The 27,728-nt window shown below is 45.1% G+C and overlaps 1 protein-coding gene and 2 long non-coding RNA genes across 3 annotated transcripts in view; 1 reads left to right on the top strand and 2 right to left on the bottom strand.

Moving 5' to 3' along the window:
- Positions 1-4,146: 4,146 nt before the first annotated feature.
- LOC138917716 (uncharacterized) lies at positions 4,147-5,730 on the bottom strand. Its single transcript, XR_011426165.1, has 2 exons — positions 5,291-5,730; positions 4,147-4,990 (listed from the first exon to the last, which is right to left on the bottom strand). It is a non-coding gene; the product is annotated as an uncharacterized lncRNA (long non-coding RNA).
- Positions 4,215-5,928, top strand: LOC138917715 (uncharacterized). The gene is made up of 2 exons (XR_011426164.1): positions 4,215-4,332; positions 5,725-5,928. It is a non-coding gene; the product is annotated as an uncharacterized lncRNA (long non-coding RNA).
- Positions 5,929-13,691: 7,763 nt separating this feature from the next.
- The window catches only part of APOB (apolipoprotein B), a 38,990-nt gene continuing 24,953 nt past the window's right edge, over positions 13,692-27,728 (bottom strand). Inside the window, exons 24-29 of the mRNA XM_023619446.2 lie at positions 27,544-27,689; positions 25,418-25,791; positions 17,342-24,904; positions 16,828-16,939; positions 16,541-16,724; positions 13,692-15,618 (exon numbers count right to left, since the gene is read on the bottom strand). Coding sequence (XP_023475214.2) covers positions 13,990-15,618; positions 16,541-16,724; positions 16,828-16,939; positions 17,342-24,904; positions 25,418-25,791; positions 27,544-27,689 — 10,008 coding nt within the window. The 3' untranslated portion in view covers positions 13,692-13,989. The remainder of the gene's footprint in view (positions 15,619-16,540; positions 16,725-16,827; positions 16,940-17,341; positions 24,905-25,417; positions 25,792-27,543; positions 27,690-27,728) is intronic.

Genomic DNA, 27,728 nt, shown 5'->3' with positions numbered 1-27,728 from the left:
TTTGTGAGACGTTGGTGCCGTACACACGTTTCATTACTTTCGATAAACTTGTAAGTTTTTGCTCATCACTGGTAACTTGCCCCCATTCTTCATCTGTGCATTGTGGCAGGCACCCTCCCTGGAACCTGGGCTACTGGTGACTTTGGGGATGGGGAGGAAGGTGGGGGAGGGCATCACCGAGCTCCTTCCCAGCTGGATGCAGCAGTGGCCTGGTTGGCTCACCCAGGTCAGCAGGCTACACTGGTGCCGTCACCTGAGAAGCCTCCTCTCCACATTATGAGGCCTGCATAGATGCTGCCTTTGAGTTAGTAGCAGAGGCAGAAACTCAGTCAAGACAAGGCCTTCCACTACCCTAGGTACCAAACATCACAGAAACTTATTGCTACTCTTAGGGATGGTGAGGGAGGTAGAGGCTGATGGCCCATGAGGTGCTCAATTGGTTCTCAGGGAATAGCAGGTTTCCAAAGTCAGACCATCAGGTAATAAAAATAGCTAGTACTCATATAGCATTCACATTGTGGCAGACACTGCTCTATGCAACTGACATGTACTAATGTCTATAATTTTCACAAGAACTCTCTGAGGTGTAGGTACTATAATAATTCCCATTTTACATATGAGGAAGTGGAGATACAGGACAGCCCAGTGGCCTCACAAGGTCATATCCCTGGCGCACGAGGGAACTGGAATTAGCTCCCTGGCATCTGTTCTCTCTGTGTCCTCTGTTGGAAGATGAGACCAAAGACAAAGCCCCTCTTTCCCCTTGAGGATATCTGGGCAGAATGCTGGGAGATTGTAAGCATGGACATTTCTTCTGGCAAAGAGGGAAGGTCGGGAGCTCCTTGGAGGGGCTGGGTCCCTTGGAAAGGCAGCTTGCTCTGCATTCCATGGTGGCCATGTGCGGTTGCTTGGAGAGCTTCTGGGGAGCATCATTAATCATGGCGTAGCCCCTTGCCTGACCCACCTCGCCCTGCCTCTCCTCTCTCACTCGCCGAATTCTCACCGAGAAAGGGAGGGCCTCCCCTTGGAGGGTGGGCTCCTGGCATCTCCAAAGGTGGGTAGTCGGGACCAACTCTGTCCCAAAGTTGATCCTACAGGGTTTTGCTCTGCCCTTGCCAGGGGCCTGGGCCTGCTCGAGGCTACAGAGGGAGTGAGATGTGTGAAACCCAGGTCTGGGCAAGGGTGAACACAGGCCACACGGCCAGGAGAAAAGAGGCTGATGGCTCTGAGGAGGGCGGGGGCCCTGCAGGTTAGGGGACTGGGTCAGAGAGGGCTTCCCAGAGGAGAGGGAGCCTGGGAGCTTTGCAGCAAAGAGGTAGGCAGACAAGATGTAGCATGTCACTGGGAAAGAGGAGGGGAGGGGCTGGGGGCCGCTGGCAAAGCCCTGGGGGTCACATTTGCCAAGCTCTGTCCCTCCTGTGTCAGGAGGGCTGAGCCCCCCTCCTGGGCCTGGGCCACAGAGCCCCTGCAGACAGGCTCATTTATTCATCCCTGTGTGCAGGCTCCACTCGAACCCATCCCATGGGGCAGAGCCCCAAAGCACACAGTAGGCACTCGAAGGAACAACAGAACTAAGGACACATAACCAGGTGGTTCCCCATCCTGACCTTAGTGCCCAGCAGAGCCCACCTGGAGCAGAAGGGCTGGCCAAGCCTTGAGGACTTAGGCGTAGCCTTCACCTCCTCTTAGAGATGTGCCTCCCTAGCCTGCACCATCCCTGGATTCATGTTTGGGGGAAGCTGAACAGCTCTGGTGGTGCTGCCTCCTCCCCCAGGATCCCACCAGCAGCCCAGGGACCTGGTCCTCAGCACCATTCCCTCCCACACCCTCCTACCAGGCAGGACAGGGTGGGGGTGGCAGATGCAGGGAAGTGTCAGTGGAGGCCTCCGTCCTAACCAGCCTCCATTCTTCAGCTTGGGGTTGGGGGGCATCCCTTGTGCTGCCTTGTTTTAAACAGACCTCAAAGCAAACACAGTGGTCTTTCCTGGGAGCCAGGCCATCGAAGCAGGAAGGCCTCGCCATCTTCTCCAAGGAAAGAACACAGAAAATTCAGGACCACCCTCTTTCCATCCTCTCCAGAGTCCACCAGTCTCTAGTCGGGGATCATCAGGATTTGTATATCCTGAGGAGTTTTCAAGTTTGATTTCCTATCTGCGGGCAGCTGGGAAACCAGTGGAGCTCCTGCCCCAGTGGGCGGGTGATGGGCTCCTCCGTCCCTGCCCCGATGGCTAGATTCTCAGCCATCTGCTGGGCTTGAAACTTAACCTCTCCTGGGATGGTTTTACATTCTCACCTCCAGCTTTATATTTTGTTAAGAACCGCTCACATTTTACTTCAGCACTTAATTCAACAGCCGTAGAAAATAGGCGCTTTTTACGTTTTTCATCTTTTTGACCTAAGATCATGTTGGTGCCAATTTCCTTTAAAGTAATTCATTACCTGTAGGCCACTGGCGTGAAATCCCAGCGGTAGCCCCCACCGACGCTCTCTCTGTAATTCTGAGGCCTCCCCTCGCCCGCCCGCCCCTCAGGGGAGCCTTGGCCTCTGTGTTTATACACTAATGTTTTTTCTCACACATTCATTGTGCAGCTTTCCTTAATTTGGTGTCCCGCCGGGCGCCCGCGGGAGGCCACTCAAACATTATGTCAGTGATCTCAAAATTGAACCCCAGGGCTTTCTTCTGCCAGCGGCCCGAACAGATGTGTGGCACACTTTATTAACTCAAGCACCCACGAGTTGAAAATTTCATTAGTTTGAGGGGAGGCCTAAGTCCCATCCAGAGACCTGGTCTGGACAGATTCTTTGTGTCAATCTGACCCCTAGCAAAACGGATTATTGTTCTAAGTGAGACAAGTGACCTCATGTTCTGCCTGTTACGCACACATGGTCTGTAACCTTTTAAAATACGAGTGTGGGAAAACAGCGCATTCTGCCACATCCCTGACTGCAAATTCCTGACAGGTGGCTGCCGGGCTCTTAGCAACGCCACCAGGAGCCTGGAATTACCCAGGGGCCACGGTGGTTCCCTTAGGCCAGGTATAGACCGGTCAGGAGAGGGCCTGCGGGGGAGGGGGCCCAGGGAGGCAGAGCCTTGGCCTCCAGTGCCACCCGGCGACAGGCCCGGGCACGGCCTCAGCCTGGTGGTAAGCAGGGAAGGCACAGGGGCAGCCCACCTCCCACGGCCCCTCCTTATGGACCTGGCTGTCCGGCAGCACCGGGGGAGCTTTGCCAGGGAGCCCCAGAGAATAGCAGGAAAGTGCCAGTTTGTTTGTTACGTAAAGAGTTTACCGAAGCTCCGCGCTGCGCTGTGCTGGGCCTTGGGTGCAGCCATGCCCTGCTGAGAACACCCCGTACAAACCCACCTGCTTGCCTGACCCCTCCCCTCCCTCTCATCCTAAGTGACCTCAGCTTCTGCCTGTGGGGCACACGTGGTCTGGAACCTTTCAAACATGAGTGTGGGAGAGCAGCACCTCTGCCACACCCCTGCCCACAGATTCCCGTCCATTCACAGCCGCGTTCTGCAGGGAGGAGGAAAGACGTGTTTGGTTGAGTTCAAGGCCGTGAGATACAGCCTGTGCAGGAGACAGAGGTGCCCCAGCATGGCCTGGGTTGATGCAATGCTTGTGGAGGAGAAGGTGCATAAATGACCAGGTCAGCAGGGGGTACGATTTCCGTGTGGGGTGTGGCTGGAGGAGGGAGGCAGTTCTAGTTGAGGGACTTGGGGAGGCCCCCAGGCTTGAACAGGCCAGAGGAATGGGCTAAGGAAGGATCCTGGGAAGGAAGGCGACAGGCGTGGGCCTTGACTGGAGTTTGGGGGTGCTAACAGGTGGCTATGATGGTCTGCAGGGTGTTTCTCTGGACTGCATTTGTGGCTCAGACACAGGGCGGTTCCTCGGTGGAGAGAGAGTCCCACTGGAGAGTGCTCAGGCAATCTTTCTGGTGGCACGAGGTCTCCGGCGGGGGCTGGGGTCGATGTCCACCCTTTGACAATCTCAGCTCTCATGGCTGCATAAGAAGGCCTGGAGATCTAGGGATGTGGCCCCCGGGCCTGGGCTCGGCTCCCCCAGAGTCTCTGTGACCTGGCCTCCCAGAGAGCTGAGGAGAGGGCTGCCCGGCCCCTACCTTCTGACAGACACAAAGCAGAGCTGGTTGTAAAAACTTAATTAAATGAAATATTTTAACAAGAAATTCCAAGAACAGAATGCCCTGCTCGTAAGCAAGCCCTCACAGAAATAAAAGCTGATGGGAAGCGTGTGTTCTGTCCGACAAGAGAAAGTTTCTGCAAGAATCAAGAGAGTGCAGAGAGCTGGCCAGTGCCGACAGGACAGGCGGGTGAGCGCAGCTGGTTCCGGAGTCAGAGCGGGCAGGGAGGGAGGCTCAGGGCGCTGGGAAAGCGGGGACTCCTGACCCTCCTCCATCCACCCCACATGCCTTTCCTGAGCAGTTACTGTGTGCAGGCAGTATGCAAGGCTGAGTGTGCAGTGCTGTCAGCGGTCACCAGTGCCTGTGGGGCGATATTTTGGAGATTATAGAGCCTGGAGGCTCAGGGAGATTATGTGACTTCACAGCCTTAGGTCATAGGTGCCACCGAGGCAGAGCTGGGACTAGAACCCAGTCCGCTGATGCGCAAGTCCAGGCTCATTTCAACCCGACCTGCCCTTTCCATTACAAAGAACTTGCTGACTGGCCCGAAGCAGGGCCACTTCCAGGGCTGGGGTATGTGGTCACACCTTCTCTTGAAGGAGCACAACCAAATCCTGTCCTCACAGGGAGCTGGGGGTGGGGGGCGGGACAGAGAACCTCGTTCTTCCTCTGAGGAGAGGGCCTGCAGACCAGTGATCCAGGCCGGCCCTGCAGAGGTGCCACCGTGCACCCAGCCTGGATCAGGAAGAGAGGGGACATCAGACCTGATGGAGAACAGTGGGCTCCAGTGTAGGCAGAGAGAGGCTGCCCGAGCTCAGGAGAGGGCTGGCAGATCTTGGAAGGCTTCCTGGAAGAGATGGGACTTGAGAGAACCTTGAATATTTCCATGGAGAGTTGGGGGAGGGTGTTCCAGGCACAGAGAAGGGAGTGAGCAAAGCCTGGAGGTGAGTGGCACAGCCTGGGGTGTAGCTGAGGGGGCAGGAGGAGCCAAGAGGGGAGGCAAGGGTGGAACCCGGGTCAGGTGACTGGCTCCCCAAGGAAACCACTCACGTATGTGTCAGCGATGATGAGGGGACAGGAAACAGCCTGCTCCAGTGCCAGTCTGGGGCCTCGGGGAGGAAGATGCACCCATGTACAAACCAAGTACCTTGGTTGATTTCTCTGGCCTAGAAGTGTTTCTGTGACAGTAGAACCAATTCCTCCTGCTGCCCGATGCATTTACTGCACACCACTCCAGTGGCCTCCATAGGACGTGGCTTGGTGCCAACCCGATTGAAGAAAACTCTATAAAACCCTGAAATCTACAAAGAAGATTCATTTTAGGTAGAATGGGTCACAGATAAGAGGAAACTGCTTGGCAAGAAGATTCCCCATTGGATTCTCTTATATGGTTAATTTTAAATATTCTTAGATTTATCAAACCGAAAACCCAAATTTTCTTGAACCTAGTGAAATGTAAAGGTGAGGCAGGGCTGCGATTGGCTCAGAAATCACCTTACGACTAGTGACTCATTTTTTGCAGCCGAAAATGGCCTGCAAATTTGACCCTCTGTTGTTCCCCCACCTGTTTCCTTCCTTTAGGCACAGAGAATGTTCTATGAGGAACTCGAATTCCCAGGAGCCAAGTCTTACAAACTCAACTAAAGATGTTCCAAACTGCCCCTGTGCCAGCTCCTCATCTCAGCCTCTTGGTGGAAGGCAAGTGCATGTGGGCCTCTCCACCCATCTACTGTGTCCTGGGGAAACAACGTGAAGAATTTCTGATAAAAGATTCTTTTAAAAACATGTCGAATGAATCACCGTCCTGTTTTATTCGTGAAAGTGGAAAAAATTATTTTAAAGCTGGCTGCAGTTGGAGCCCGTTGGCCTAAAAGGAAGGCAAAATGTTTCCTCGTAAGAAGACTGCTTGTTTTCTTTTGAAGGAAAACAGGTCAATGGGCCTGCCGGTTGTAGAACATGAGGCCCCACCCCTCCTCAGACAGAACCACAGAAGAGTCAAATTGTTCTGTCTCCCACAGTGACGGGAGTCTTCCTCTGTTGGGTGCGGGAGACAGGGTTTGGGGACCTGGGGAAAGCTGAAGCGGGGATGAAGAGAGAGAGAGACCTAGAAAGATGGAGCAGATGGCTCAGGGACAGCCAGGTGTTAGGGACCTTTAGGGGGGCATGTTGGATGGAGCTCAATGGGTTTGTTCAGATGTTAAAGGGGAAGAAGACCTGAAGGCTGGGTAATGTGGGCCCATCCAGGCAGCCAACACTTTGGTTGCCCAGTGAGATTTTGGCTTGTATTCTGTGTATATATTGGATTTACCTAAAATAGTGCAGGCTGTGGTCACATTTAATCCACAGACTGTCAGTCCTGGAAGGACCATAAGGATAGAGACTCCAAGAGGGCCGGTGACCTGCCCAGGTTCATGGAGGCAGCCAGGGCAGCAGTAGAGATGCAGTTGGAGCCAGGTGTTCTGACTGCTGCAGGGGCTCTTCCGAGGAGAGGCCCTATCAGAAACGGCTGACCGCCCCCCTGGCCAGATGCAGAACTCCTGGGAGGCCAGATTTCCCATGGAGTTCCCAGGATTCTGCAGCCTGGAGAAGCCAAGCAGCCTGGAGAAGGAGAGAAGAGTTAGGGGTAGGCGTGTCCTAGGATTATTTTCGGCCTCTGGTATTCCTGGGGAGTTGTGGCCTTCCATTCTAGCCCCGTGGCTTTGCCCCACACATAGAGCTGAGGGGAGACCCTGCACCCCCAGTTTGCAACCATACCTGTCATAGAACAAGAGTCAGCTCTGCATGGTCTTTGAGACCTGTGAAAGGGGAGGCAGGGTGCCAGGGAGGGTGAGAAAGAGGTGGAAGGTAAAAACACAGACTCTGGCATGGGAGCAAGGACCTAGAGAGAAGGGAGGAAGGTGGGCCAAAAGTGTCAGGCCCCAGTCAGTGAAACGGGCCTTCCATTGTCCATCACCTGTGGTGTTAAGACCCCTGATCAGAGGTCAAGATAATCAGGCAGAGGAAGCGATCTAAGACAACAGTGAAAGGAGGTACAGCGGGAAAAGCCATTAAAAATGGACCAAATGAACTAGCCTGATTCTATAAAACTAAAATACACACCCGGTCATCTTGTGGCAGAGGAAGGAGAGGTGGCTGGGTGGGGGCTGGGAGGGCAGCAGGCAGACATGGCAAGGGATGGTGGGTCAGGAGAGAGGAGGTGAGTTTTGGGGGGGGGGGAGCAGGGGCAGTTCCAGGGCAGGGAGCAGGTGAGAGGAAAGAACAGAGGCCCTTTGCCTCCCCACCACCCTGCGCAGACCCTGGCAACTCAGTCACCTTGGGGGACACGGATAGTCTCTCTCAGGAGGACCAAAGTCAGCTCATGGATCTTCATCCTCTTCCTCCTCCCTTCCAAACCCTTCCATGAGAGAAAATGCCTACAAGTACCACTTCAGTGCAGTGCTTAGCCAGTTGGTCAACAGCCAGCACATACCAACGCTGAGTGAATTGTCTCAGAGGAGTTCATAGATGGATGATTGTTTCAGAAACTCGGGGAACCCCCGAGGGGGCTGGGCTCGTTAGCTACCAGCCACTAGGTGGAACGTGGAAGAAAACTGACAAGGCCTTAGTGGAAGCCCATTTCAATGGTCTGGCTGATTTCAGAGTTTGGTCTGGGGAAGCAACATAGGGCAGCAAGGAAGAGGAGATCCGTGAAGCACATGGCCTCAGTGCGCTTCACAGGTGATCAGAGAAGGCGGAAAGGACTGAAAGACGTTTTTCGCTTGGCCTTGAAGGATTTTCCTAGTGAGAATATTAAAGAACCAGTCATGGATATCAGAAAGTTTAGATAGCACAGGAGGACCCAGACTAATTCAGTTCATCTGGAGTGCATTACTGTTGAGTTCCCATTTTGCAGACGAAGAAACTGAGGATCAGGAAGGTGAAGTGACTCTCCCAGGCCCCTGCAGCTAGTATCCCTCCCTCCCTCCCTGCCCCCACTGTCCGCTGAGACCTCAGGGTTCCTGTGAGGCCCCCGCGTTTGGGCCCCTTCCAGACTGAGGGCCTTCCCCAGCCCCCACAACAGTGGGCAATGCCTTGTTCATTTCTGTGCCCTGAACGCTTAGGAGAAGGTGCTTAATAAATAGTTGCTGAAGATATGGAGTAATTTTCTCTTGAAAAGGAGTTCGTTCATCAAAAAAATCGTGGGTTGATGCCATGAAGAGGGAAAGGGAACCACAAAATAGATTAAGTGCTTCATATGTGCCAGGCTCTTACAGGTTTTTCTTTTCGCTTTGTTTCAATTAATCAAATATCATAATTAAATTAATTAATAACATAATAAACACCTAAAACTCATCACCCAGCATGAGAACGAGAGCATGGCACAACTCACCTCTACCTGTGTGTCCTCACCCATTGTGATGCTTAATTTCACGTGTCAGCTTGACTGGGCTAAGGGATGCCCAGAGAGCTGGTTAAACATTATTTCTGGATGTGTCTATGAGGGTGTTTCCAGAAGAGATTAGCATTTGAATGGTAGACTGAGCAAAACTGATGGCCTTCGCCAGTACAAGTGGGCATCATTCAATCTGCTGAGCCTGAATGGAACCAAAAGACGGAGGAAGGGCGAATATACTCTCTCCTTGAGCTGGGACGTCCACCTTATCCTGCCCTCAGATATTGGCGTTCCTGGTTCTTGGGCCCTTGGACTTTGATCAGGACTTACACCACTGGCCCCGAGATGCTCAGGCCTTTGAACTGGACAGCACCAGCTTTCCTGATTCTCCAGCTTGCAGGAGAATCAAATGGAGGAATCTCGGCCTCCATTTACTAGTCAATTCCTATAATAAATTTCCTCTTGTACGTATCTCTGTATATCCTGTTGGTTCTGTTTCTCTGGAGAACTCTGACTAATAACTCTGACCCATCCTTTCCTCTGCCTCTTGCCACCAGATGTAACCTATCCTGAATCTTGAGTTTATCATTCTCTTTCTTTAAAACTATAATGCTAGAAAACAAATTGTGTGCTTTAATTGATTTAAACTTTATTAAAAGGGTATTACGCTGCATTTAATTCATCTTAAAGATGAAACCAAGGATTAGAAAAGTCAAGTCACTTTCCTGAGGTTACATAGCTCATGAATGGTGAAGGTCGAGTTTGGCCTTGGAGCTTTGGCGTTCTTTTGAGAAGAGGGAACTACTGGCTGCCAGACTTTCTCACCTCAGCTACAGGCAGAGCTCTGCCGTCTTCCTACTGTTCTTTCCACAGTCTTCCAATGCATGCTGTAAGTCCAGAAGTGTTCTAATGACCCCAGCTCTGATCCAGCTAGCCCAGCCCCAGTACGAGGGCCTTAGGTCTTCTGGAGTTATCCTGGGCCCCATCGTTCTATAGGGACCTATGTGCCAGCCTGGGTGGGTCCCACTTGATAGAAGAGAAGAGAGGAAGCGGAGAATCCAACTGGGAGCTGGGGAGAGTTGGCAGAGCTGGGCTGTTGACTGAGCAGCCCTTTCCTCAGGCCACTCTCTAGCTGAGAGTCTAAACTCTGGATGCCTCCGCTCAATGTGGCTTGGTGCTCATGCTGCACAGCTACAGTGATAGCCATAGCCTTAAAAACTGGGATGGGGACACAGTCTACAGCTCACGGAGCAGGCCACCCCCAAGATCTGAGTCAAACCCTCTCGCTCAAAACCGAGCTTCGGTGGTGCCAGTTGAGGGATAAAATTGACAGAGGGGTCAGAGCTTAGTGCCTAGTGCCCGGGGTATCACTGACTTGAAGCACTGCTCAGACTTGAAGGAGGCGTGAGCCGGTTTGTCCCGGAGGAGAAGGGCAGGGCTCTCTCCTCACAGAAACATGTGTACCTACTCCACCAGGTTTTATGAGGCCCTGGAATGTTGTTTGTTGGTGACCACCCAACCATCCCACCAGCAAATGGAGTGCTCTGAAGGGAGTTGTAGCTGACCTCTTAATGTGAAACAGCGAGACAAGGAGATGAGCTAAGAGGTAGGGTCTGTTTCTGCACATTTATCTCTGGTTATTAGACACTTTTAGAGGGAACATCTGTTTGTCCACTCTGGCTCCCATATTGCAGGCCCCATTTGAGGACCAGCTTGGCCCCTTTTTTGACTGAATGGGGACTAAGTCATAAATTAGAGCTAGAAGAGGGACCTAGAATAAGAAGTCAGAGGGGGCTTTGCTCATCTCAGCAAAAAAGGGCAATTGGGCTCCTCAACTGATCAGCCTTCACACGAAAAGCAAAGAAAATGTAGGTAGCTCCAAAAGCACCTGATGGTGCCCACACCCAGTGGCCCCATTTATTACAGGTTTATTCTGGGGACAGTGCTGCTAGTCTAGGCGGGACTTGGGAGTCAAACCATAGCACACAGCTTGTTCATGCTTTCTGAGTTCCAGAGACCTGGGCTGGGCTCCATTATTTCATTTCTTTTTTGGTTTTAAACTTTGGGTATTTGTTTTACAAGAGAAATAGCTGTGTTTATAGCAGGACTTTCCACACCATCTCATAGTATGTTCTCAGGAAATATACATGTGGGCTCACTCTCAGGACAATAGGCCAATTAATTGTACAAGAGGAAAAACTCTTTGTTTTCTTCTTAAGTTCCTAAAGTTACTTATAAGAACATAAAATCAGTACAATAATTGGTTAAAATTCTCCTTTGTCCCTATTCCTTTGGATATTATTTCTCTAGCCCACATGTACAATTTAACAGCCTGCTAGATATTTCCGCTTGGACACACCACTGCAACTTGAAACCCACCATGTGATCGCATAGTCCCTTTCCAGCTGTGATAGCCTATGAGTCCATACCTTACACTAATAATGCCCCCCAACACTTTCCTCCTATTTCTATTGATGCCCCATAGCTCTTCAAGCTATGCAGGTTCAAAATTTCATACCTCTGAAGTCTGCTTTACTCATTCTTCTCCCTTGCTCTTCATATCTCTCCCTCTAATTCTTGGTCCAGTGACTTATCAAGGAAGCTCCATTTCTAGTAGCTTTTGCATCCATCCCTTCTGTTCTAAATAATCAGCCCTCTGGTTCTGTAGATTGTGCCTTCATTATGCTTCTTGTATCCAATCCCTCTTCACCTTTCCCAGAATCTATGTCTTGGATGAGGTGCTCAGCATCTTTTACTTGGACCCTGGCACAGCCTCATCTCCAGATTCACCCCATTACAATTCGTTCTGCATGAGTTGCCAGATCAGTTTTCCTAAATCACAGCTCATAACACCCCCCTGCTCAAAAACTTTCCTTGGATGCCTTTCTCCATCTTTCGCTCTAAAGCCATTTTCAATACTGCCAAACCTGCCTTTCTAATCCTGTCTCCCCTTGATTTTTCCTGTGCTCTGACCACTAGATGATTCCGTGTTTTCCAAACACATCCACCTATCTTTCTTTGCTCAGGCTTCTCTTCTTTTGGAATGCTCTTTCTCCCTTATTGCTTGTCAAAGTCTATGTATCTTCAAGATCCATTTCAACCTTCTTTGTGATGAATTCTTGATTCTCATCCTTTCCTGTTACAAACCCTCATAGTACTTTGTTTATATCCATCATGAGACAACACTATCCACTTCTGATAGATAGATGGACAGACAGACATCCAGGAACTGCATCTTGCTGACCTTTGTCTCATCTATAGAGCCTTTTTGCTTAGCACACAGAAGCATTTAATGAGTGTTCATGGAACTGGATAGGTATCCTTGCCTTCATTCTCTCTCCTTGCCATAAATACATGTAAATAATTATCTAATAATGGCACTTTGTTTCTATACAACATTAAATGTCACAAAACTCTTTCACATCTATTATTTTGACTGATTTTCATGAACAGCCCTTTAAGGCAGGAAGGGTAAATATTATCTGCATTTTATAGACAAGAAGACTGAAGCTCACAGAGGGGAAATAAGTTGCTCAAAGCTGCAAGCAAGTAAGAAATGTAGCCATTAATTGAACCCAGACAAGTATCCTGATATGCAGGAGTAGATCAAAGAAGAGAGCAAGCAAGGTCCTAGTCCTCCCAAGGATCTTTTCTTCTTCTAAACTTTATTGAGCATGATGAAGATATTTTGAGCCAGCTGGGAGCACCTCACATGAGGGATACCAGTCAGGGAGCTGGGCAGGTGGCACTGTGTGATTACATAATTATTTTGAATTTATGTCTATTTTTTCCTCCTTTCAATCTCAGATACAGATATCATCACACGAACACATGGAACCTTGGACTCCTCCTTCCCCTCCAAATTAACCCGTAATTTCAGGCCTCCTTCCAACTTGAACACTCAGTAGATTCTTGCTGCTTATAGCTCATCAGGGAAACTCTTGTAGAGCTAAGCCTAGAACCATTCATGTGGTGCCCTGTGACCTGGCCTAATATTCTCGCTTCTTTCACCCTTGGAACTGACCCCTCATTTACCCATTCATTCATTTATTCACTCACCTATCCCTCCCTCCATCCATCCATCCATCTACCTATTGATTTACTATCCAACAGAATTTCCTTGTGTACCAGATCCACACACTACATGTATTCCACCTTCCTAGGATTCTTCCTGCCTCCTTGGTTCCGGACAGAAGAATATTGCTAAGGTACCAATGGGCTACAGTGTTTCCTTTTCGAGGTAATGCTTGTGCATTTTAACAGTGGGTTTCACCAAGAGAATGTGAAGGCTTTATGAAAGAATGGTGGAGGTTGAACGTGTTTTTGGATAAAATGGGTCTTTTCCAAACAGACCTCACACAGAACTTGGGAGGGAGGTAATTTCCAATTCCCCAAAGGTCACACCCTTCCTTTGTTCATCAATGCCATTGAAAGGAAAGTTATACCTAACTTTCCCAATGATATTAGTGACAATTGTGATACACAGGTTCTTTGCAGCCTTCCCTTCTAGAGCTCAGCTTGGATGCTCTGACTAGATGTTCCCAATGTTTAAAATCAGAGTTTGAGGTGAGTGGATGTGGCAGAGGAAATCCTTGGGTTTTGATTACACTTGAGATTGTCAGGTATTAAATTGGGAAAAATAAGGGAATTCAGTTCCATAAATGTTAGGAATCCATGTCCCCAGCCTCCTCTCTGACCCTTACTCCCTTGCCTTGAATGGATACTGGCTGAGCTACAGGGAGACTTCTGGAGTCCATACTGCCATGAAGCCCTTGGGGCTAGGACTTGCTAGCCATCCCTTCTCCACTCCTGGCAGGCTGGGTGAAATAAAGCACCTTTTGGTTTATCTCAGAGCCCAACAGAGAGACTTACCCAGAAAATGTAGACTGGTTAGCGAGGAAGATTGTATGGTACATGAAGACAACTGAGATGCTCAGGATCAAATTATGTGAAAGGCTTTGCCAATGGTTTTTCCTTCCCACTTGGCAAATACAACCCCTGAGATTAGTTACCTTTTTTTTAGGTGGCAAAATATTTCCCTCCTCAATTTCTCCCTTTCCCCTTTTACTTTATCACTCAAAATACAGTGTGTGTTCTTCTAGAGGTTTTGAAATGTCAGACATTGGAACCACCCCCAATTTGTTATCTTTCAATACAAATGAACCACATTGAATGGTATGATATACAATAAAGAATTCATTTATTTGTTCTCCCTCCCCCTAAGTTTGGCAAAATAACTCAGACCCTGATTTTCCCTAACTTGCAAAAAAATGTTTCCCAGCGTTCAGAGACCTTCAGAGATCTGATACTAGCTTCAGTGCAGGTCCAATTCATATGTGCTCCTGCTTGTAGTCAGCTGCCTGCCACAGGGCTGGCTTAGTGTATGGTTATATCAATATATGTAGTTTGAATTTTTTCCCTACTATGTGAAAGCTTAACTGGAGCATAAGAATAAGTGAGATGCTTTAAAAAAATTAGGTGATAGTAAATTCTCCTGGAGCATTCTTTATGTAGGATTTCATGTCATTGACTGTGGCCAATTGTAGCTCTTTCAGTAACTCAGCGATATATTTCACAAACACGTGGTATATTTGAATGGACAGGTCAATCAATCTTTGGGACTCAGCAATGAATTTTTCATAGTAATCAGAGAGTTGATCTGGAAAATCCTGTAGTTTATATATGAACTGCTGGTGGTAATCAGAAATGATTTCCTTCATTGCAGCAGCCCAGCTTTTAATTATTTCCTGAGCAATGGTAGAAAGCTCTGCAATCTTCTCTTTCCCTTTTCCATCTGCATCAGCAAGGATGCTAAGATATTCCTGGATGTCTTTCTGCACAAATTGCTCAACTTGACTTGAAAGTTGGGAAGCAAAGTCAGCAGCACTAACAGTATATTTGAAATGGAAGTCTTTAAGGATATCTACTAGGTTCTTGATCAGGTTGATTACCTTTTCTTCAAGCTCATAATATTTCACTGTCCAGTCGACGATACTTGGATCAAAATGTTCCTCGTGAACAGCCTTTACATACTGAAGGAGTTGCTGTAACTCTTGAGAAGCTTCCTGAAGGTTGTTTTGAACAAGTTCATTAAACTTACCAAAGTTAAGGTATAGGTTTTCTTTCAGGTATCCAAAAACATATGTAATATACTCGTTGAAGATTGTCTTGATCTCATGTTGGATATCATTAATAAGATAAGTAAATTTCTTCTCCTTTAAGTATTCAATTTCTCCTTCTATCTCTTGACAAACACTTTGTAAAGATCTCTGAAGATCACTTAGCATCTCTGTAATCTTGATAGACTGCAGATAATTAAATGCCTTTGGGACCCATTGTGATACAGATTTCAACAGTTTCCCATACTCCAAGATTACATCTATTAGTTTATGGCTTCTTGAATCAAAAGGAAATTTAATCTTTAGGTCCTTAATTAATTCAGATTTCTCCATCAGGTCTTGGAAATAGGAAAACAGCATTTCTAACCCATTATGAATTTTTGAATGTACCTGGGACAGTACGCTCCCTACCTCCCTCATGAACATAGTACAGAGTTCATCTGTAGTGTATGTCCCGGCTCTTCCTGGGAGCTGGAATCTAGTGAAATTCAGGTAATCAATGAATGAGTCACTCAGATGCTTGAATATCACACAGTATTCCTGAGTAACTCTTATTAATCTATCAAAGGTCTTATTCCGGAGTCTCTGGAAATCGGCTTGGCCTTCCTGAGCCAACAGTTCCTGGTATAGATTCTGGGCCTTGTCCTTCCACTGCTCATAGGTTCTAGTGGTGCCCATGGCCATCCTCTGGAGGTCCATGTCCACTTCATCAATCTGCCTCATGGCCCCTTGATAGGCCTGATCAGCACTGTTCTGCAGACTTCTTCTCAGTTTTAGAGAAGCATCTCTCAGATTGAGTCCTGTGTGCTCCTGGTGGTACTTGTTGACATGGTCATAAAGGGCCCCCACAGCCTTGGGTGCATTGTCTTTCAAAGAGGTTAGCAATTTGGACACTGCCTCTTCTTCCCAGTTAACTTTGATCTCATAAAATTTCTGATACTTCAACTCAGTTTTGAATATGTTGAGCTTTTTATCTGGAGAGGACTAAAACCAGCACAAAAAGCATCAAAAGAACATGTTTTCAATTATCTTGATTATATAATATGCCACATTAAAATTGCATTAAAAGTTAAAAGTAAAGATCAGAGGATCTTTTGTATTCTGAAGGGGATTTATCTTTCAATGTCAGTTCATGTGTTTGTCTTATGACTAAACGAGTCCACTGTTGTTAATTCCTCTTCATCATATGTCCCAGAAAGGATAAATAATATGCATGGCATTTACGCAGTAACACTTAACATTAGTCTTCCTAGGACTGATGATTGAAAGAGGAGGAGGAGAAGGAGGAGAAAGGAGAGAAAGAGACAAGAAAAGACTAATTCAGGGAAAGGAGAGGTAGCAAAAAAGGAAAAAATCTAGAGCAATCTAGCAGAGACCTAGAATACCAAAATCAGGAACCATCATTCTCCAAACCTATGACAAAGCTTAGTAATAGAATCTGATTACTTCTCCTCTACTAAATCTAATGGCATCTTTAATTTGGCCCCTAGCAGAGCTTGTAAAGTACAAGAGGAATTTTCCATATCACGTCTAACAATTCCATTGTGAAGAAGAATTTTGAAGCCTCAAATACTCCAGAAGCCACTACCTGAACAAGGTACTCAGCATATGGCAGAGTTTGCCCACAATTTAGATGATGAGGCATAACCCTCCTCTTTCCAGATTTGCCCCAAAGTAGTAAAATAATAGTAGTAACATGACATCATATGTGCATCTAATAATTAAAATCTATACAAGATTTGTTACAATACTTTCTTGAGAAGAGTTCCTCAAAGAAAAAGTTCAACTTGCTGATGGCTTTTGTTTCACCTAGTTTGGGGAAGTCCTGAGAGAATACTGAATGAAATTTATCTGCCCCAATTCTCTACTTGCTCTTGGGGTGTGTAGCTCCTTAGATGGGATTCACCTGAGGGCGGTAGAAGAAGTTCCACTTGAAGATGCCATTATCCTTTCCCAAGTGCATCGCCACAGTGCCTATGGCTGGGGAGGCTGCCGAGGAGGAGAGGCTATTCTCACTTGATTGGTAGCGCAGACGGACATCAGTGAGTGTTGGGCTGGTGATGTTAAGCTGAATCTCATCTTTCCAGTCCCTGAAAGCAGAAAGCAGGTGAGCCATCATGAAAGGGGTACAGAGATGGCAAAAATCACACCGATTTGAAAAGGGATGACGAAGTTTCAATGAAAGTTCCATACCAAAGTCCTTGATGTTTGCTGTCTTTATATTCTGCACTGAAGTCCCGGTGTGCAAATGTTCCATTGGTCTCATAGACTAACCTGCCATCTTCAATTTTGTGTGTCCTCACAACTGTATAGGAGAGATTTTATATTTCATTAGATTAATAACTGTAGGACATAGACAGTTTCATTGTGAAAACCAGGATTTCTATCTTAACTAAATGCCTCACTTATATCTTTGAAACATGCAGTCTACATTTTTCAAAATAAATAGTTAGAAGGAGACATTATTAGCCCTAAAATCATTACAGAAAAGTCTATTTTCTTTGAACGTATTCCTCTTAAATGTCAGTAGGTTTTTCTACAAGACAGTTTTTACATGTGGGGTATCTACATATCTCCTTCCCTCTTCTTTTAAATTTTGCTATAGAGAGTAATTGTGCCTTCAGTCATATCTAAACACATAATGTTTATTCACAACTCTCACTGAAAACATAAAGCATCTAGGAGAAGAGTCAGGGCCTTTCCTTACCATCTAGGTCATATTCCAGAAACTGTATGGTTGAGCTGCACGTGGAACTCAGGAATGTTTCAATGCGATCTTTTTTGTTTTCCAAACCAGTGCTCCAAGTGGCATTATACAGGGGTGAGGCCACCCTGAAACGTGCCGTCAGTGCTCCAAAGGAAGGAATGGAAATTTCAGCAGGTACAGAGAATGTAATGGAAGGAATCTCAATAGTCTGCTCACGCACAGTGATGGTTGGCAGCTCGAAGTCTGCAATCTTGCTGGCCACCTCATTTAGATCCAAAACAGTATTGCCAATTGAAATATTTTTTGGAAGAGTGTACTGGGACACAGTTAACTGAGATTTAGGCACAGTTATCTCAAAAAAGGGATCTGAGGAGTCTTTTGGTCCAGAATATTTTGTTAACACATCAACTTCGGGGAATTTCACTTTGGGTAGTGTTGGTATGCTGAGTACAAACGGCGAAGTACTTAGCTTCTTGTAGATTATTATTTCACTTAAGTCTAGTGTGTAGGATGGAACCTCGTGACCAGTAAATGGGACTTGGAACGCAGGTGTGACAAGAACTGAATTCAGATTATTTAGTTTCAGTCCAGGAATAATAAATTTATCAGCCAATTCTTGCACAGGGATAGAGAAAGAATACTTATTGGGGTTTTTGGTGTACACAAGGGCAGTTGAGGCACGAAGATACTGTTTCCTATCAATGCTGGTGGTTACATCCAACTTAAGGAGGTCCCATAAGCTCTTGTCATAAACTGGTAGGACAATATCTTTGAAGAACCGTAGGTATCCTTCTAGGGAACCTGCAACGTCAAGGCGTGCCTCTTTTTGGCCATTGGAAAGCTGTACATTGTTCTGGAGAGACCCAGAATGAACCTGGACCTCACTTTTCCAGCTGACCTTCTGGTGCTCAGTGTTAGCATTCAAGGAAACTTCCTGTAAAAGATAATTGATTTCAAGGAGGGAACTGGGCTGGCTCGCGTTGACCTGAATAAGGGCTGACATTTTCCATGGGGAGAGGTCCAGTGTGGTTTTGCTTGTATGCTCTCCAGATGTTAAAAAGAGGCCCTCTAGCTGTAAGTGATTTTTTATATTGTGTTCCCAGATGGCATATATGCGTTGGCTAGCTGTTTCTCCAGAAAAATTTCCTTTTACTTCAAGGTTCCAGATATCATCAACTTTGGAAGCCCCTTGCAGCTTCACTGAAGACCGAGTACCCTCGGAATTCAAGTAAGTGTTGGCCTCACTGGCAATAGTTCCTGAATATTCCCGTGAAAGGACCAAACCCTTGATATTTCCTTTGGTAGATGACTCAATGGAAAAGTAAGAGGTGAGGCTTTCTAATTTAAGCTTGTGGTCAACTGCCCCTATAGCAGTGGAGTACAGTGTGGGGGAATTTAAATCATACTTTAATTCAATGGATGAAGAGACAGTAGGTTTCGACTTGGTATTTCCACTAAGTTCTTGCTTGAAATTCATTCTCAAAATTGGAATTTGGACTTTTGCAATTGTTGTCACTGATGCTTCCATGGTTTTCTTGATTAAGCTAATGGCACTCTCATGTTTGCCTTCCACAAATTTGTTACTCAGAGACAAAGCTGTGGCCAACTTCAAACCTCTTTTCTTTGTCAAACTTGAGGTGCCCTCAAATTTGTACTGCAGTGCATCAATGACAGAAGAAGAAGAAGTAAGGAAATGAGCAACAATATCTGATTGGTTATAAAGTCCAAAATTGGTATTTAGTGTGATAACACTTGATTTAAAGGCAAAATCATAGGTGATATTGCCCATGGCTGGAATTAAAATATTGTGTGGGATACTCAATACCTTGAAAACTGGAAGAGAAAGCTCGAGAAGATTCCTAGGGACATGAAGGGCTGGCAGTTCTAGCAATGGCAGGACTAACTTATATGAGGGTACATAGAAGCCAGAACCCGGGATGGTGAAGTTGGGGGTGCTGATCTCTTTTGGGATCACATAGCTGAATGTCGACATCTCCACTGTAAATGGAGATGCTTCAATGTTGATGACTGGAATAGTGTATCCGGGAATTTGAAAGGTCCTGGGCTGCTTGTTGAGGGAATTTTCAACTTTGTCCTTATCAAACTTAATATTTGCTTCATTATAGGATCTGGTAAAAAAATCTAATGACTCATCTCGGGCTTTCTCAAAATGCCTGTTGAAGGAATTGATGAACACATAAAACACATCCAAAGGATTTTGGATGGAATATTTGTCTTTGTTTTTCTTATACTGAGCCTTTACACCTAAATCAAATGATTGCTTTGTTGTTTTCAAGAAATTTTTCAAGCCTGTTTTTTCCCATAAGGAGAAATCTTTCACCTGAGGAGTTGTGAGTGTTGTGTAAGGTACAGTCATCTCAGGAATTGTTAAAGGACTGTTTAAGAAATCTAGGTTGGCTTCTCCATTTATTCCTATGTGTGCCTCGATGCTGTTCTCATTGTTTCCAGCAGAGAAATTTTGATGGTACTTATACTGATTGAACCTGGCACTGGTTTGCCAACTTGCTTGCTGGGCATGTGGACTCAGGAACAGTGCATAATTATTAAGGAAGTCTATCTTCCCCACCAATATTAATGGAAAACTAACTTTCAAATTCCCTTCATTGTTTGTGGTTGCAGTAATCTCAAATGGCTGTGCTGAAAAGAAAAGCGAATTTTTCAAAGTTCCAATAACTTTTCCATTTAAATGAGCATCATGGTGGCCACTTAGCTCTGCCTTCCCTTCTCCAAGCAGGGCTGTGCCTTTAGCAGATAGAACACTGCGGCCCACATGCTGGGATTCGACTTGTGACTGGATTTCAAATTTAGAAAAGTTGAAGAAGCCAGAGTTATAAACCAAGTTTTGGGTTACTCTTAGGTGTTTGCTATTGATTTTATTAGATAATCCAAAGGAAGTGTTTGGTCCTTCCACAGTGAAGCTGATTTGTGATTCATGTGTTCCCTCATCTGAAGATTTGGGGCAGGCCCATTTCCATGACCCTGTTCCAGAAGAAGTCCATGCTATGTGTCCAGCTTCCAACAGCGTCTTGATTTCATTGTGCAGATCAGCCTGACTGGAGAAGTCCAGTTCGGGGATGTTCAATTTGTGGAAGTACTTTGTGTTGCTGTCCAGGGTAAGCTGATTGTTTACTGTGACGAGCACACCACTACTAAGCTCCACTGTATTTTTTTCTGTGTGTAAATTTGCCACTGTGTTTGATTTTCCTTCAATAGCATTTCTAGAAAATAGCACTTCACTCTCATGCTCTGTTTTCAGGTACTTGCTGGAAAATCTCATGGATTCCTTGAGAACCAGTGGATTAATCTTAGGGGCTAAAAGTTGTGCGTTTGCTTGAAAATCAAAATTGAGAACTTCTAACTTGGACTCTCCTTTGGCAGTGATGGAAGCTGCAATCTCTGCCTTGTTCACTAAAGTGGTTACATTCTGAACATCAGCATTCGCATCTAACGTGAAAAGAGGAGACTGGATTTTCAAAATGCTATATAGCTTGCCAAAAGTAGGTACTTCGATTGTGTGTGAGATGTGGGGAAGCTGGAATTCTGGTATGTGAAGGTCAGAAACTTGAACATCTTTGAGGTCAAGGTTTGGGATTATGAATTCTGGAACTGTGATTTCTGGTAAATGGAAGTCTGGCAGAGTGAGTCCAGCAAGAATGGTGTCCACCCCCAGCAGATCCCTCAGGTACACTTCCGGAACTGGCCACTGTAGCTCACTGTTCAACATTTGGTCAATGGTTCTGATGATCTTTGCTTTTATTTCTCTCAAGTCAATTGTAAAGGAAGGAACATGGAAGGTGTGGAGGACAGTGAATTCCGGCGTGGAAAACCTGGATGGGATTTTTATATCCTTCAACTTTTTGAAGTTTATCTGAACTGATGGAATCCTCAAATCTGTCAGGGGGACTATGAAGTCAGGAGTCTGGAATGTAGCTTCTTGAAGAGCATGGAGACTGACTTCAAAGGCAGGCATGGTCCCGAAGGTAGTATGGATGTCGGGAACAGTGAACCCTTGTTCTACCAATGCTTTCAGGTTTTCAGCCCAGGCTTGCATAGAATACTGTTCTGCAAAGTCAGTAAGGTTCTTAGCAGCAAGACTCCACCAATCAGAAATGTAAGTGACAAGTGTGCTGTAAACCTGGCCTACCAGGGACAGGTATCGCTGAATTTCCTGCTGAATGTCCATTTGATACATTCGGTCTCGTACGTCTTCTAGGATGTCTTGGAATTTGGCTTTGATGTAACCTGAAGAGGCTGAACTTAAGGCCTCCTGCAAATAATCCAGGAATATAGTTATTTTGGTGTTGTTTATGTTTTCCAGATGGTCTGAGGTCATAGCTTGGATGTGCTCTACAAATAGTTTCTTCAGTGCTTTAGCTTTCTGTGGAAGTTCCAGAGCCTGGATTTCACCATTGATTCTCTGAGTCACCTCATGGATTTTGTTATTGGTTTCATTGACAAACTTGTGGTAATCAAATGACCTTAATTTCTTTACCAACATGTCAAGGAATCTGTTCACTTCTTCAATGAATTTTTTAAAAGACAACGCATTAAGCTGCTTGACAGCATCATCAACAAACTCAGCCAATCTCTCAAAGTGATCTTTTATCTCAACTTGTTGTAGGACATTGCTTAGCTTCTGAACAGTTTCCTTCAACTTATATTGGTGGGCCAACTGTACTGAATTATCCATTAAAACCTGGATGTGTTGGTCTATTTCATACATCTTAATTAACTTATAGATCGTGGCTCCAAAAGCATCAATCTTTTCAGTTAGTTCAAAATCTTCAGTAAGAGTTATAATACAGCACTTGACATTCTCGATAATTTCCATTATTCTTTGAAAAGGAATTGTAGTTCTCACCTGATCTAAAAGCACTCTGATGTCAATAGCTTCAACTTGTTGTTTTAAGTTTTCAGCAAGGAGCTGGATGTCTATATTCTGAATTTGTGTCTTCAGCTGTTCCAATTTTTCTTGTATCTGGATTCTGATTTGATACTTAGTATCTACATTTTGAATCCAAGAGGCAGTACTACTTCCAATTTTGTTAAAATCAATCTTTTCAATAAACAAATATAGATTATGGATTGTTTTTGCTAAATTAACACGGATATGATAATGTTCATCAAGAATCTTCAATTTTTCAATGATTTGATCAATAATCCCAGCAATAGCTGTTTTAAAATCATGTAAATCATAATTATCTTTAATATACTGATCAAATTGTATCACATATGTTTGTAGTTGAGATAGTTTTTCATTAAGGTTGATTTTGGCCTTGTCCAATGCAATTTGTATATCATTTTCTGTAATTTTGTAATATTTTGTGAAGGCAGTTAGTTTCTCCTTGGCACTTGAAACTTGTCTCTCCCAACTGAATGCATTCAGATAATCATTAACTTGCTGTGGGAGTCTGTCCAAAGCTGCTCTGTATTTCCTCAGGAATTGATCAATATTGATGCGTTTCAATTCTTTCTGTATAGTTTCCAGTACAGTTACAATTACTATTCGATTCTTGTCAAAATATTCTAGCAGGATTTTAGAGAATGGAAGATTAATTGTGTGAACATCTTGGTTCTTATCATATTTTATAGAAGCAACAATAGTGAATTCTTGAGGTTGGTCAACATCATCCCTCATCTCTAAAGCATCAATTAAATTGATGGGCTCGCTGAGTGAAAATGGTACTGTAATAGGTGAGTCCAGCATGGTGAGGTCAGCCAGGGCTCGGCCACTAAGCTCCACACCGACTTTGTCTTTAGTGTTGTAAGCATTGAAGTCCTGGCTGTATTCATTTTTATTCAACTTGGTCTTGAGTTTCCAGGTGCCTGTCTGCTCAGCCGGAGTGAGCAGGGCACTGACTTTGTGATCAAGAGCAGTACTGATGCTCCTCTCGGACACAAGATTGTGATTCATGGATCCTTTGTAATCATGAGAGAAAGTAAAGGCCAGAGGTTCTGCTTTCAACAGGAATTTGCTATACAACTGCCCAGCGTGTTCTCCCCAGAGAACCAGTTTCCCATTGCCATTCGTATGTGAATCGATGGTCACTGTAAACGGGGCCATTATAGAGTGGAAAACGTTGCTGAAATGCAGTGAGTCTGAATTGTAGTTTGTCCTGATGTCAATGGCTGAAGCTAGCCCAGCGATGTCTGTGCTGAGCCGATGGCTAAACTCTGTATCCTGCACCTTAGCCACAGTGTCTGCTTTATAACTTGCTGACAAGTCAGCGTAAGAAATGGTGTAGATGTGTTTCATTTCATTATTTTGGTAGGCTCCTTTTATGTTCCCACCCACATTCAGCTTCAGGGGTTCTAGCCGTAATTTCCCATTGTTGGTCAGATCCAGAGCACTGAATTTCAAGTTATTGTTTAAAGTCGTTACAAGAGAATAGGGCTGTAGCTGTAAATTAAAATTTTGCTTATAAAATTTGTCAGAGTCATAGATGTTGTCGAGTTTTGAAGAGAAGTCCAGTGATAACCCTGCAATGTTCAGATGGTTTGTGTAGTCAAGTTTCATTTCAGCATATGAACCCATCATGTCATTTGAAAGCTTAAGTCCCTCCTGGTTGATTTTGAAGTTGAAAATATTTTTGCTGTCGACTCCCAGAATCATGGCCTGATAAGCACTTCCCAATGATATCTCTGAAAGGGCAGCTTTTCCGTCTAGACTGAATTTTGCACTGTGTTGCCTAAAGCGACCATTCGTTGTTAATTTCATAGATGCCCCAGAGAGGCCAAGTGCTGCATTCAGCTCATTCTCCAGCACCAGGGGACTATACTTCAAGTTGGTCGTTGCACTGGTAGACATTCCATCTTGGGCAATCCTTAGTGTTGCCTTGTGAGCACCACTATTAATTTTGTCAGTGCCCAAGACGTCAGCATTTAATTCAAGACCATGGGAGTTTAGTGATCCAGAAAGCAGGGCAAAGAACCTCAGTGACTTGTAATCAGCCTGATACTCCGAACGTAGCAGTGCATTTTGCTTAGAGAAGGTCAGATCCATCTTGTTAGAAGTGGCAAAGTTCTCATATTTCCCATTGGTGTCAGATTTCAGAGTCAGCTCGTAGTTCTCATATCTCAGGGAAGCAGTATTTTTAACGATGCCTTGCAGATCTGAGGTGGAGGTGAGGGAGAATGTTCCATCTTCATATCTTCCTGTTATCTGGTTGGTGCCCTGGACGTAGGAGGAGTTAAACCTCAGGTTGGACTCTCCGTTTAGCTGCCCAGTGTTAGGATCCCTCTGATAAGACAGGCCATACGCGCCTTTAGCATAGAACGAAGAGACTCTGAATTGCCCATCAATCTTGACTTCCTTGACATAGAAATGCTGTTTCTTTTTTGAGTCCAAATGTACTGAAGCAGATATCTGTGGTCCCCAGGCACTAGATGCATCGAATGTTAGCAAACCTTTTGAGGCTGGATTGTTTCTCATTTTTTCTACATAACTAAATTTGATATTTGAATCCAGAAATTTGTGGTGTAAAGACCCATCACACGATAATGTGAGCGTGTTCCTGCGGTCATACGTTGTTTCTCCAGATCCTAACATAAAAATCAAAACACACTGGTTAAATTAAGTAATAAACTTCCAGAAAAATTTCTATGTTGAAAGTCTTTCAATAATAAAGTCCCATTGATCTGGGTCAGTTGTGTAACAGGCTCCTCCATCTATAAGGTGAACATAAACTCTGATAGCAAAAGGCATTCCTCCAGAAAGCCTTCCCTGACTACCACAGACCTTGTTGGGCTTCCTTACCAAGTGCTTTCACTGTACCTTATACTTATATACTCTACCCTATCATAGCATCTCTCACACCGAATTGTAATTTCCAGTTTGTCTGTTTTCCATTACTGCCTAGCAGAATACTTGATACATATATATGTTTAGTAAGTATTTCTATTGGTTGGAAGAAAGAATGAATGAATGAATAGGCTTCCTAGTAGCAAGGAAAATATCTGTAAGAAAGCCCAAGTGTTTTCCTTCCTAGAGGAGGCTATCCCATCGGAGCCTGCAATGAGTCAGCCCTGCACACCCTCTACCCAAGCATGGCTCACCTTGCACTCTGTAGGAGAACAGGTCGACCACAGAGTCAGCCTTCATGTGGTACTGAGCCTGAAGGCTCAAGTGGTCTGTGCTGGTGTTGCCGCCAGTGTAGGAGGCGGACCAGTTGTACAAGTTGCTGTAGATATTCGTGGAGAGGTCCAGAACACCCAAGAGAGGCACCTGAAGTTGATAAGCCTTGGGAATGGTAAATGGAGGGACCTGGGACTCTTGAGCTGGCAGGTATAATCCCCCAGACTTGAAGACGAGGTCTATTTTCCGAATCATATCTAATATCTTTAGGTCTTTGGAGGATTTGCCACCAAAAGGCAAAGGAATCTCAATTTTCACACTGTTCTTGTTGAAGGTGTACTTGACCCGGCCATCGCTGAAATGAACAACAAAGACAATACACCCACAGTCAGTATCAAGAACTCAAGGTTCTCTGTCATCTGACTCTCCAAGAAATGGTGCATCCACCCCATTCCCAAACCCATACTGTACTTTTCTGCATACTAGTCCTTATGCCTAGAGTCCCTTTGCTTGAACCGCTACCTATCAAACACTCAAGTCCATTCAAAACTCTTCCAAGAGCTGCTTCCTTATCACTACCATCCCATCTAAGTCATAGCTAATTTCTCTAGTTCTTATAGTGACATGGTCCATTAACACCTATCTCCAAGAGCATGTTGTGATTCTGCTGATATAATTAGTACTTATTTGTTCATTTGTCAGTGTCTACACGGTCACTTCCTGGGAGGAAGGATTACACTTAATCTGGTTTTTATCTTTTTGCTGCACTTAGTCTAGTATCTTGCACATAGGACACATTTGGTACTTACTTGCTAAACTGAATTGAGGCAACTTGATATGTGGAAAGAACACAGGTGTGGGAGTCAGTAATCTTGGGTCATAGTTTTAGCTTCCACTGACTGTGATACTATGTCAGTGGATTTGACTCTGAGTCTCAGTGATATTATCTGCGTAGTGAGGATAATAATGGCCTTTCTGCTGACTTCACGAAGCTGTCCTTGGATATCAAATGAGAAAAAATACCTAAAAGCACTTTGCAATCTTCTCAATACTATGCACTTATGATGGACTATTACGATAACTTATAAGTACAAAGTAGGATGGCAGAGTTTAAATGTTGTAAGCAAACAAACTGCATTGCATCACTCCAACGGGACTGGATGCTGCCTGTCCAGGATCCTGACAGTCAGTGGGAGGATGCTTGATAAGGCCCTATCCAATTCTAAGGTCCCATGGTCCTGTCTTTGCAGCACAGCACAGAGAAGCGTAAGTAGTGAAGGAAGGGGATCCTGGGTCCTCTGAAGCTGACACTTTTTTCTCTGATCTTCAGTAGGCTTTGTCCTCATGAGTGCTTCGGTGGACTCCAGCCCCTTCACATGTATTCACTCTATCAAACTTTGTTCCTCAGCCATACACTACGGAAAGGCCCATGTGACACAGGCCCCTTATTTTCTTAACCCTGAAGATAATACAGAGAACAGTCAATCGGGAAAGACTATAATCTTTTCAGCTCATGCTCTGATTTTTTTACTTTCATGAAATAAAGCAAAGCATTACATGTATTTCTGGAAGTATAGCAGAGGACCCAGCAGATTGGAGTCTGACTTCCCGATGAGGAGGACACTGCATTGCTAAAGTGAAATATTCTCTCAGAATGCCGCCTTTATTTAACGCCCGATGGCTGTTCTGACCCTTTAGGGCTCAAGAGCAAGCTTGGAGTCAGCAATTCTGCTAGCCACTCCCGAACTCTTCAGAGTCAAACAATTATATCCTGATCCCAAACAAAGGGAGAGTTCACTTACGATGGAGGAACGTTGAAAGGCTTTCAAATTCAGGTTGTAGTGAATGAAACATCAGAGGGTGAAAGTACCTGAATCCCCCGATGACTGTCTTAGGTATTTTCTGACTGGGTTGGTGTCTGCATTCTGACCTCATAATTTATAACGTTAAAATGCCACAGTGTTTATGTTACAGTTAATAATCTGTTTAAAACGTTTAAATTATTTCTCTTAAAAATGTAAATTAAAAAAAAGTCTAAATCATGTGAAATAAAATCTTCCATTCACTTTTGCATAGTTCAAGACATTTTTCTGGTTTCTTTCTTTACCTTTTCAAGAAGAGGTTTTCCGGGATGTGGAAGTCTGGCAATCTCATTTTCTGGAGGTACGATTCTTTTAGGCCACTGAGGCGATCTTGCAAATTCTGGGCATAAGGTAGACTGCTGGATGCCTCCTGAAGCCATGTGTTTGTTGCCTACAAAACAATAGACATTTTCAGAGCAATGGATGTGGA

The sequence above is a fragment of the Equus caballus genome, chromosome 15 (genome assembly GCF_041296265.1).
Source record: "Equus caballus isolate H_3958 breed thoroughbred chromosome 15, TB-T2T, whole genome shotgun sequence".
In the NCBI taxonomy this organism is placed as follows: Eukaryota; Metazoa; Chordata; class Mammalia; order Perissodactyla; family Equidae; genus Equus; species Equus caballus.
Note: the sequence above shows the minus strand (reverse complement) of the source record. Positions and strands in the feature narration are given on the sequence as shown.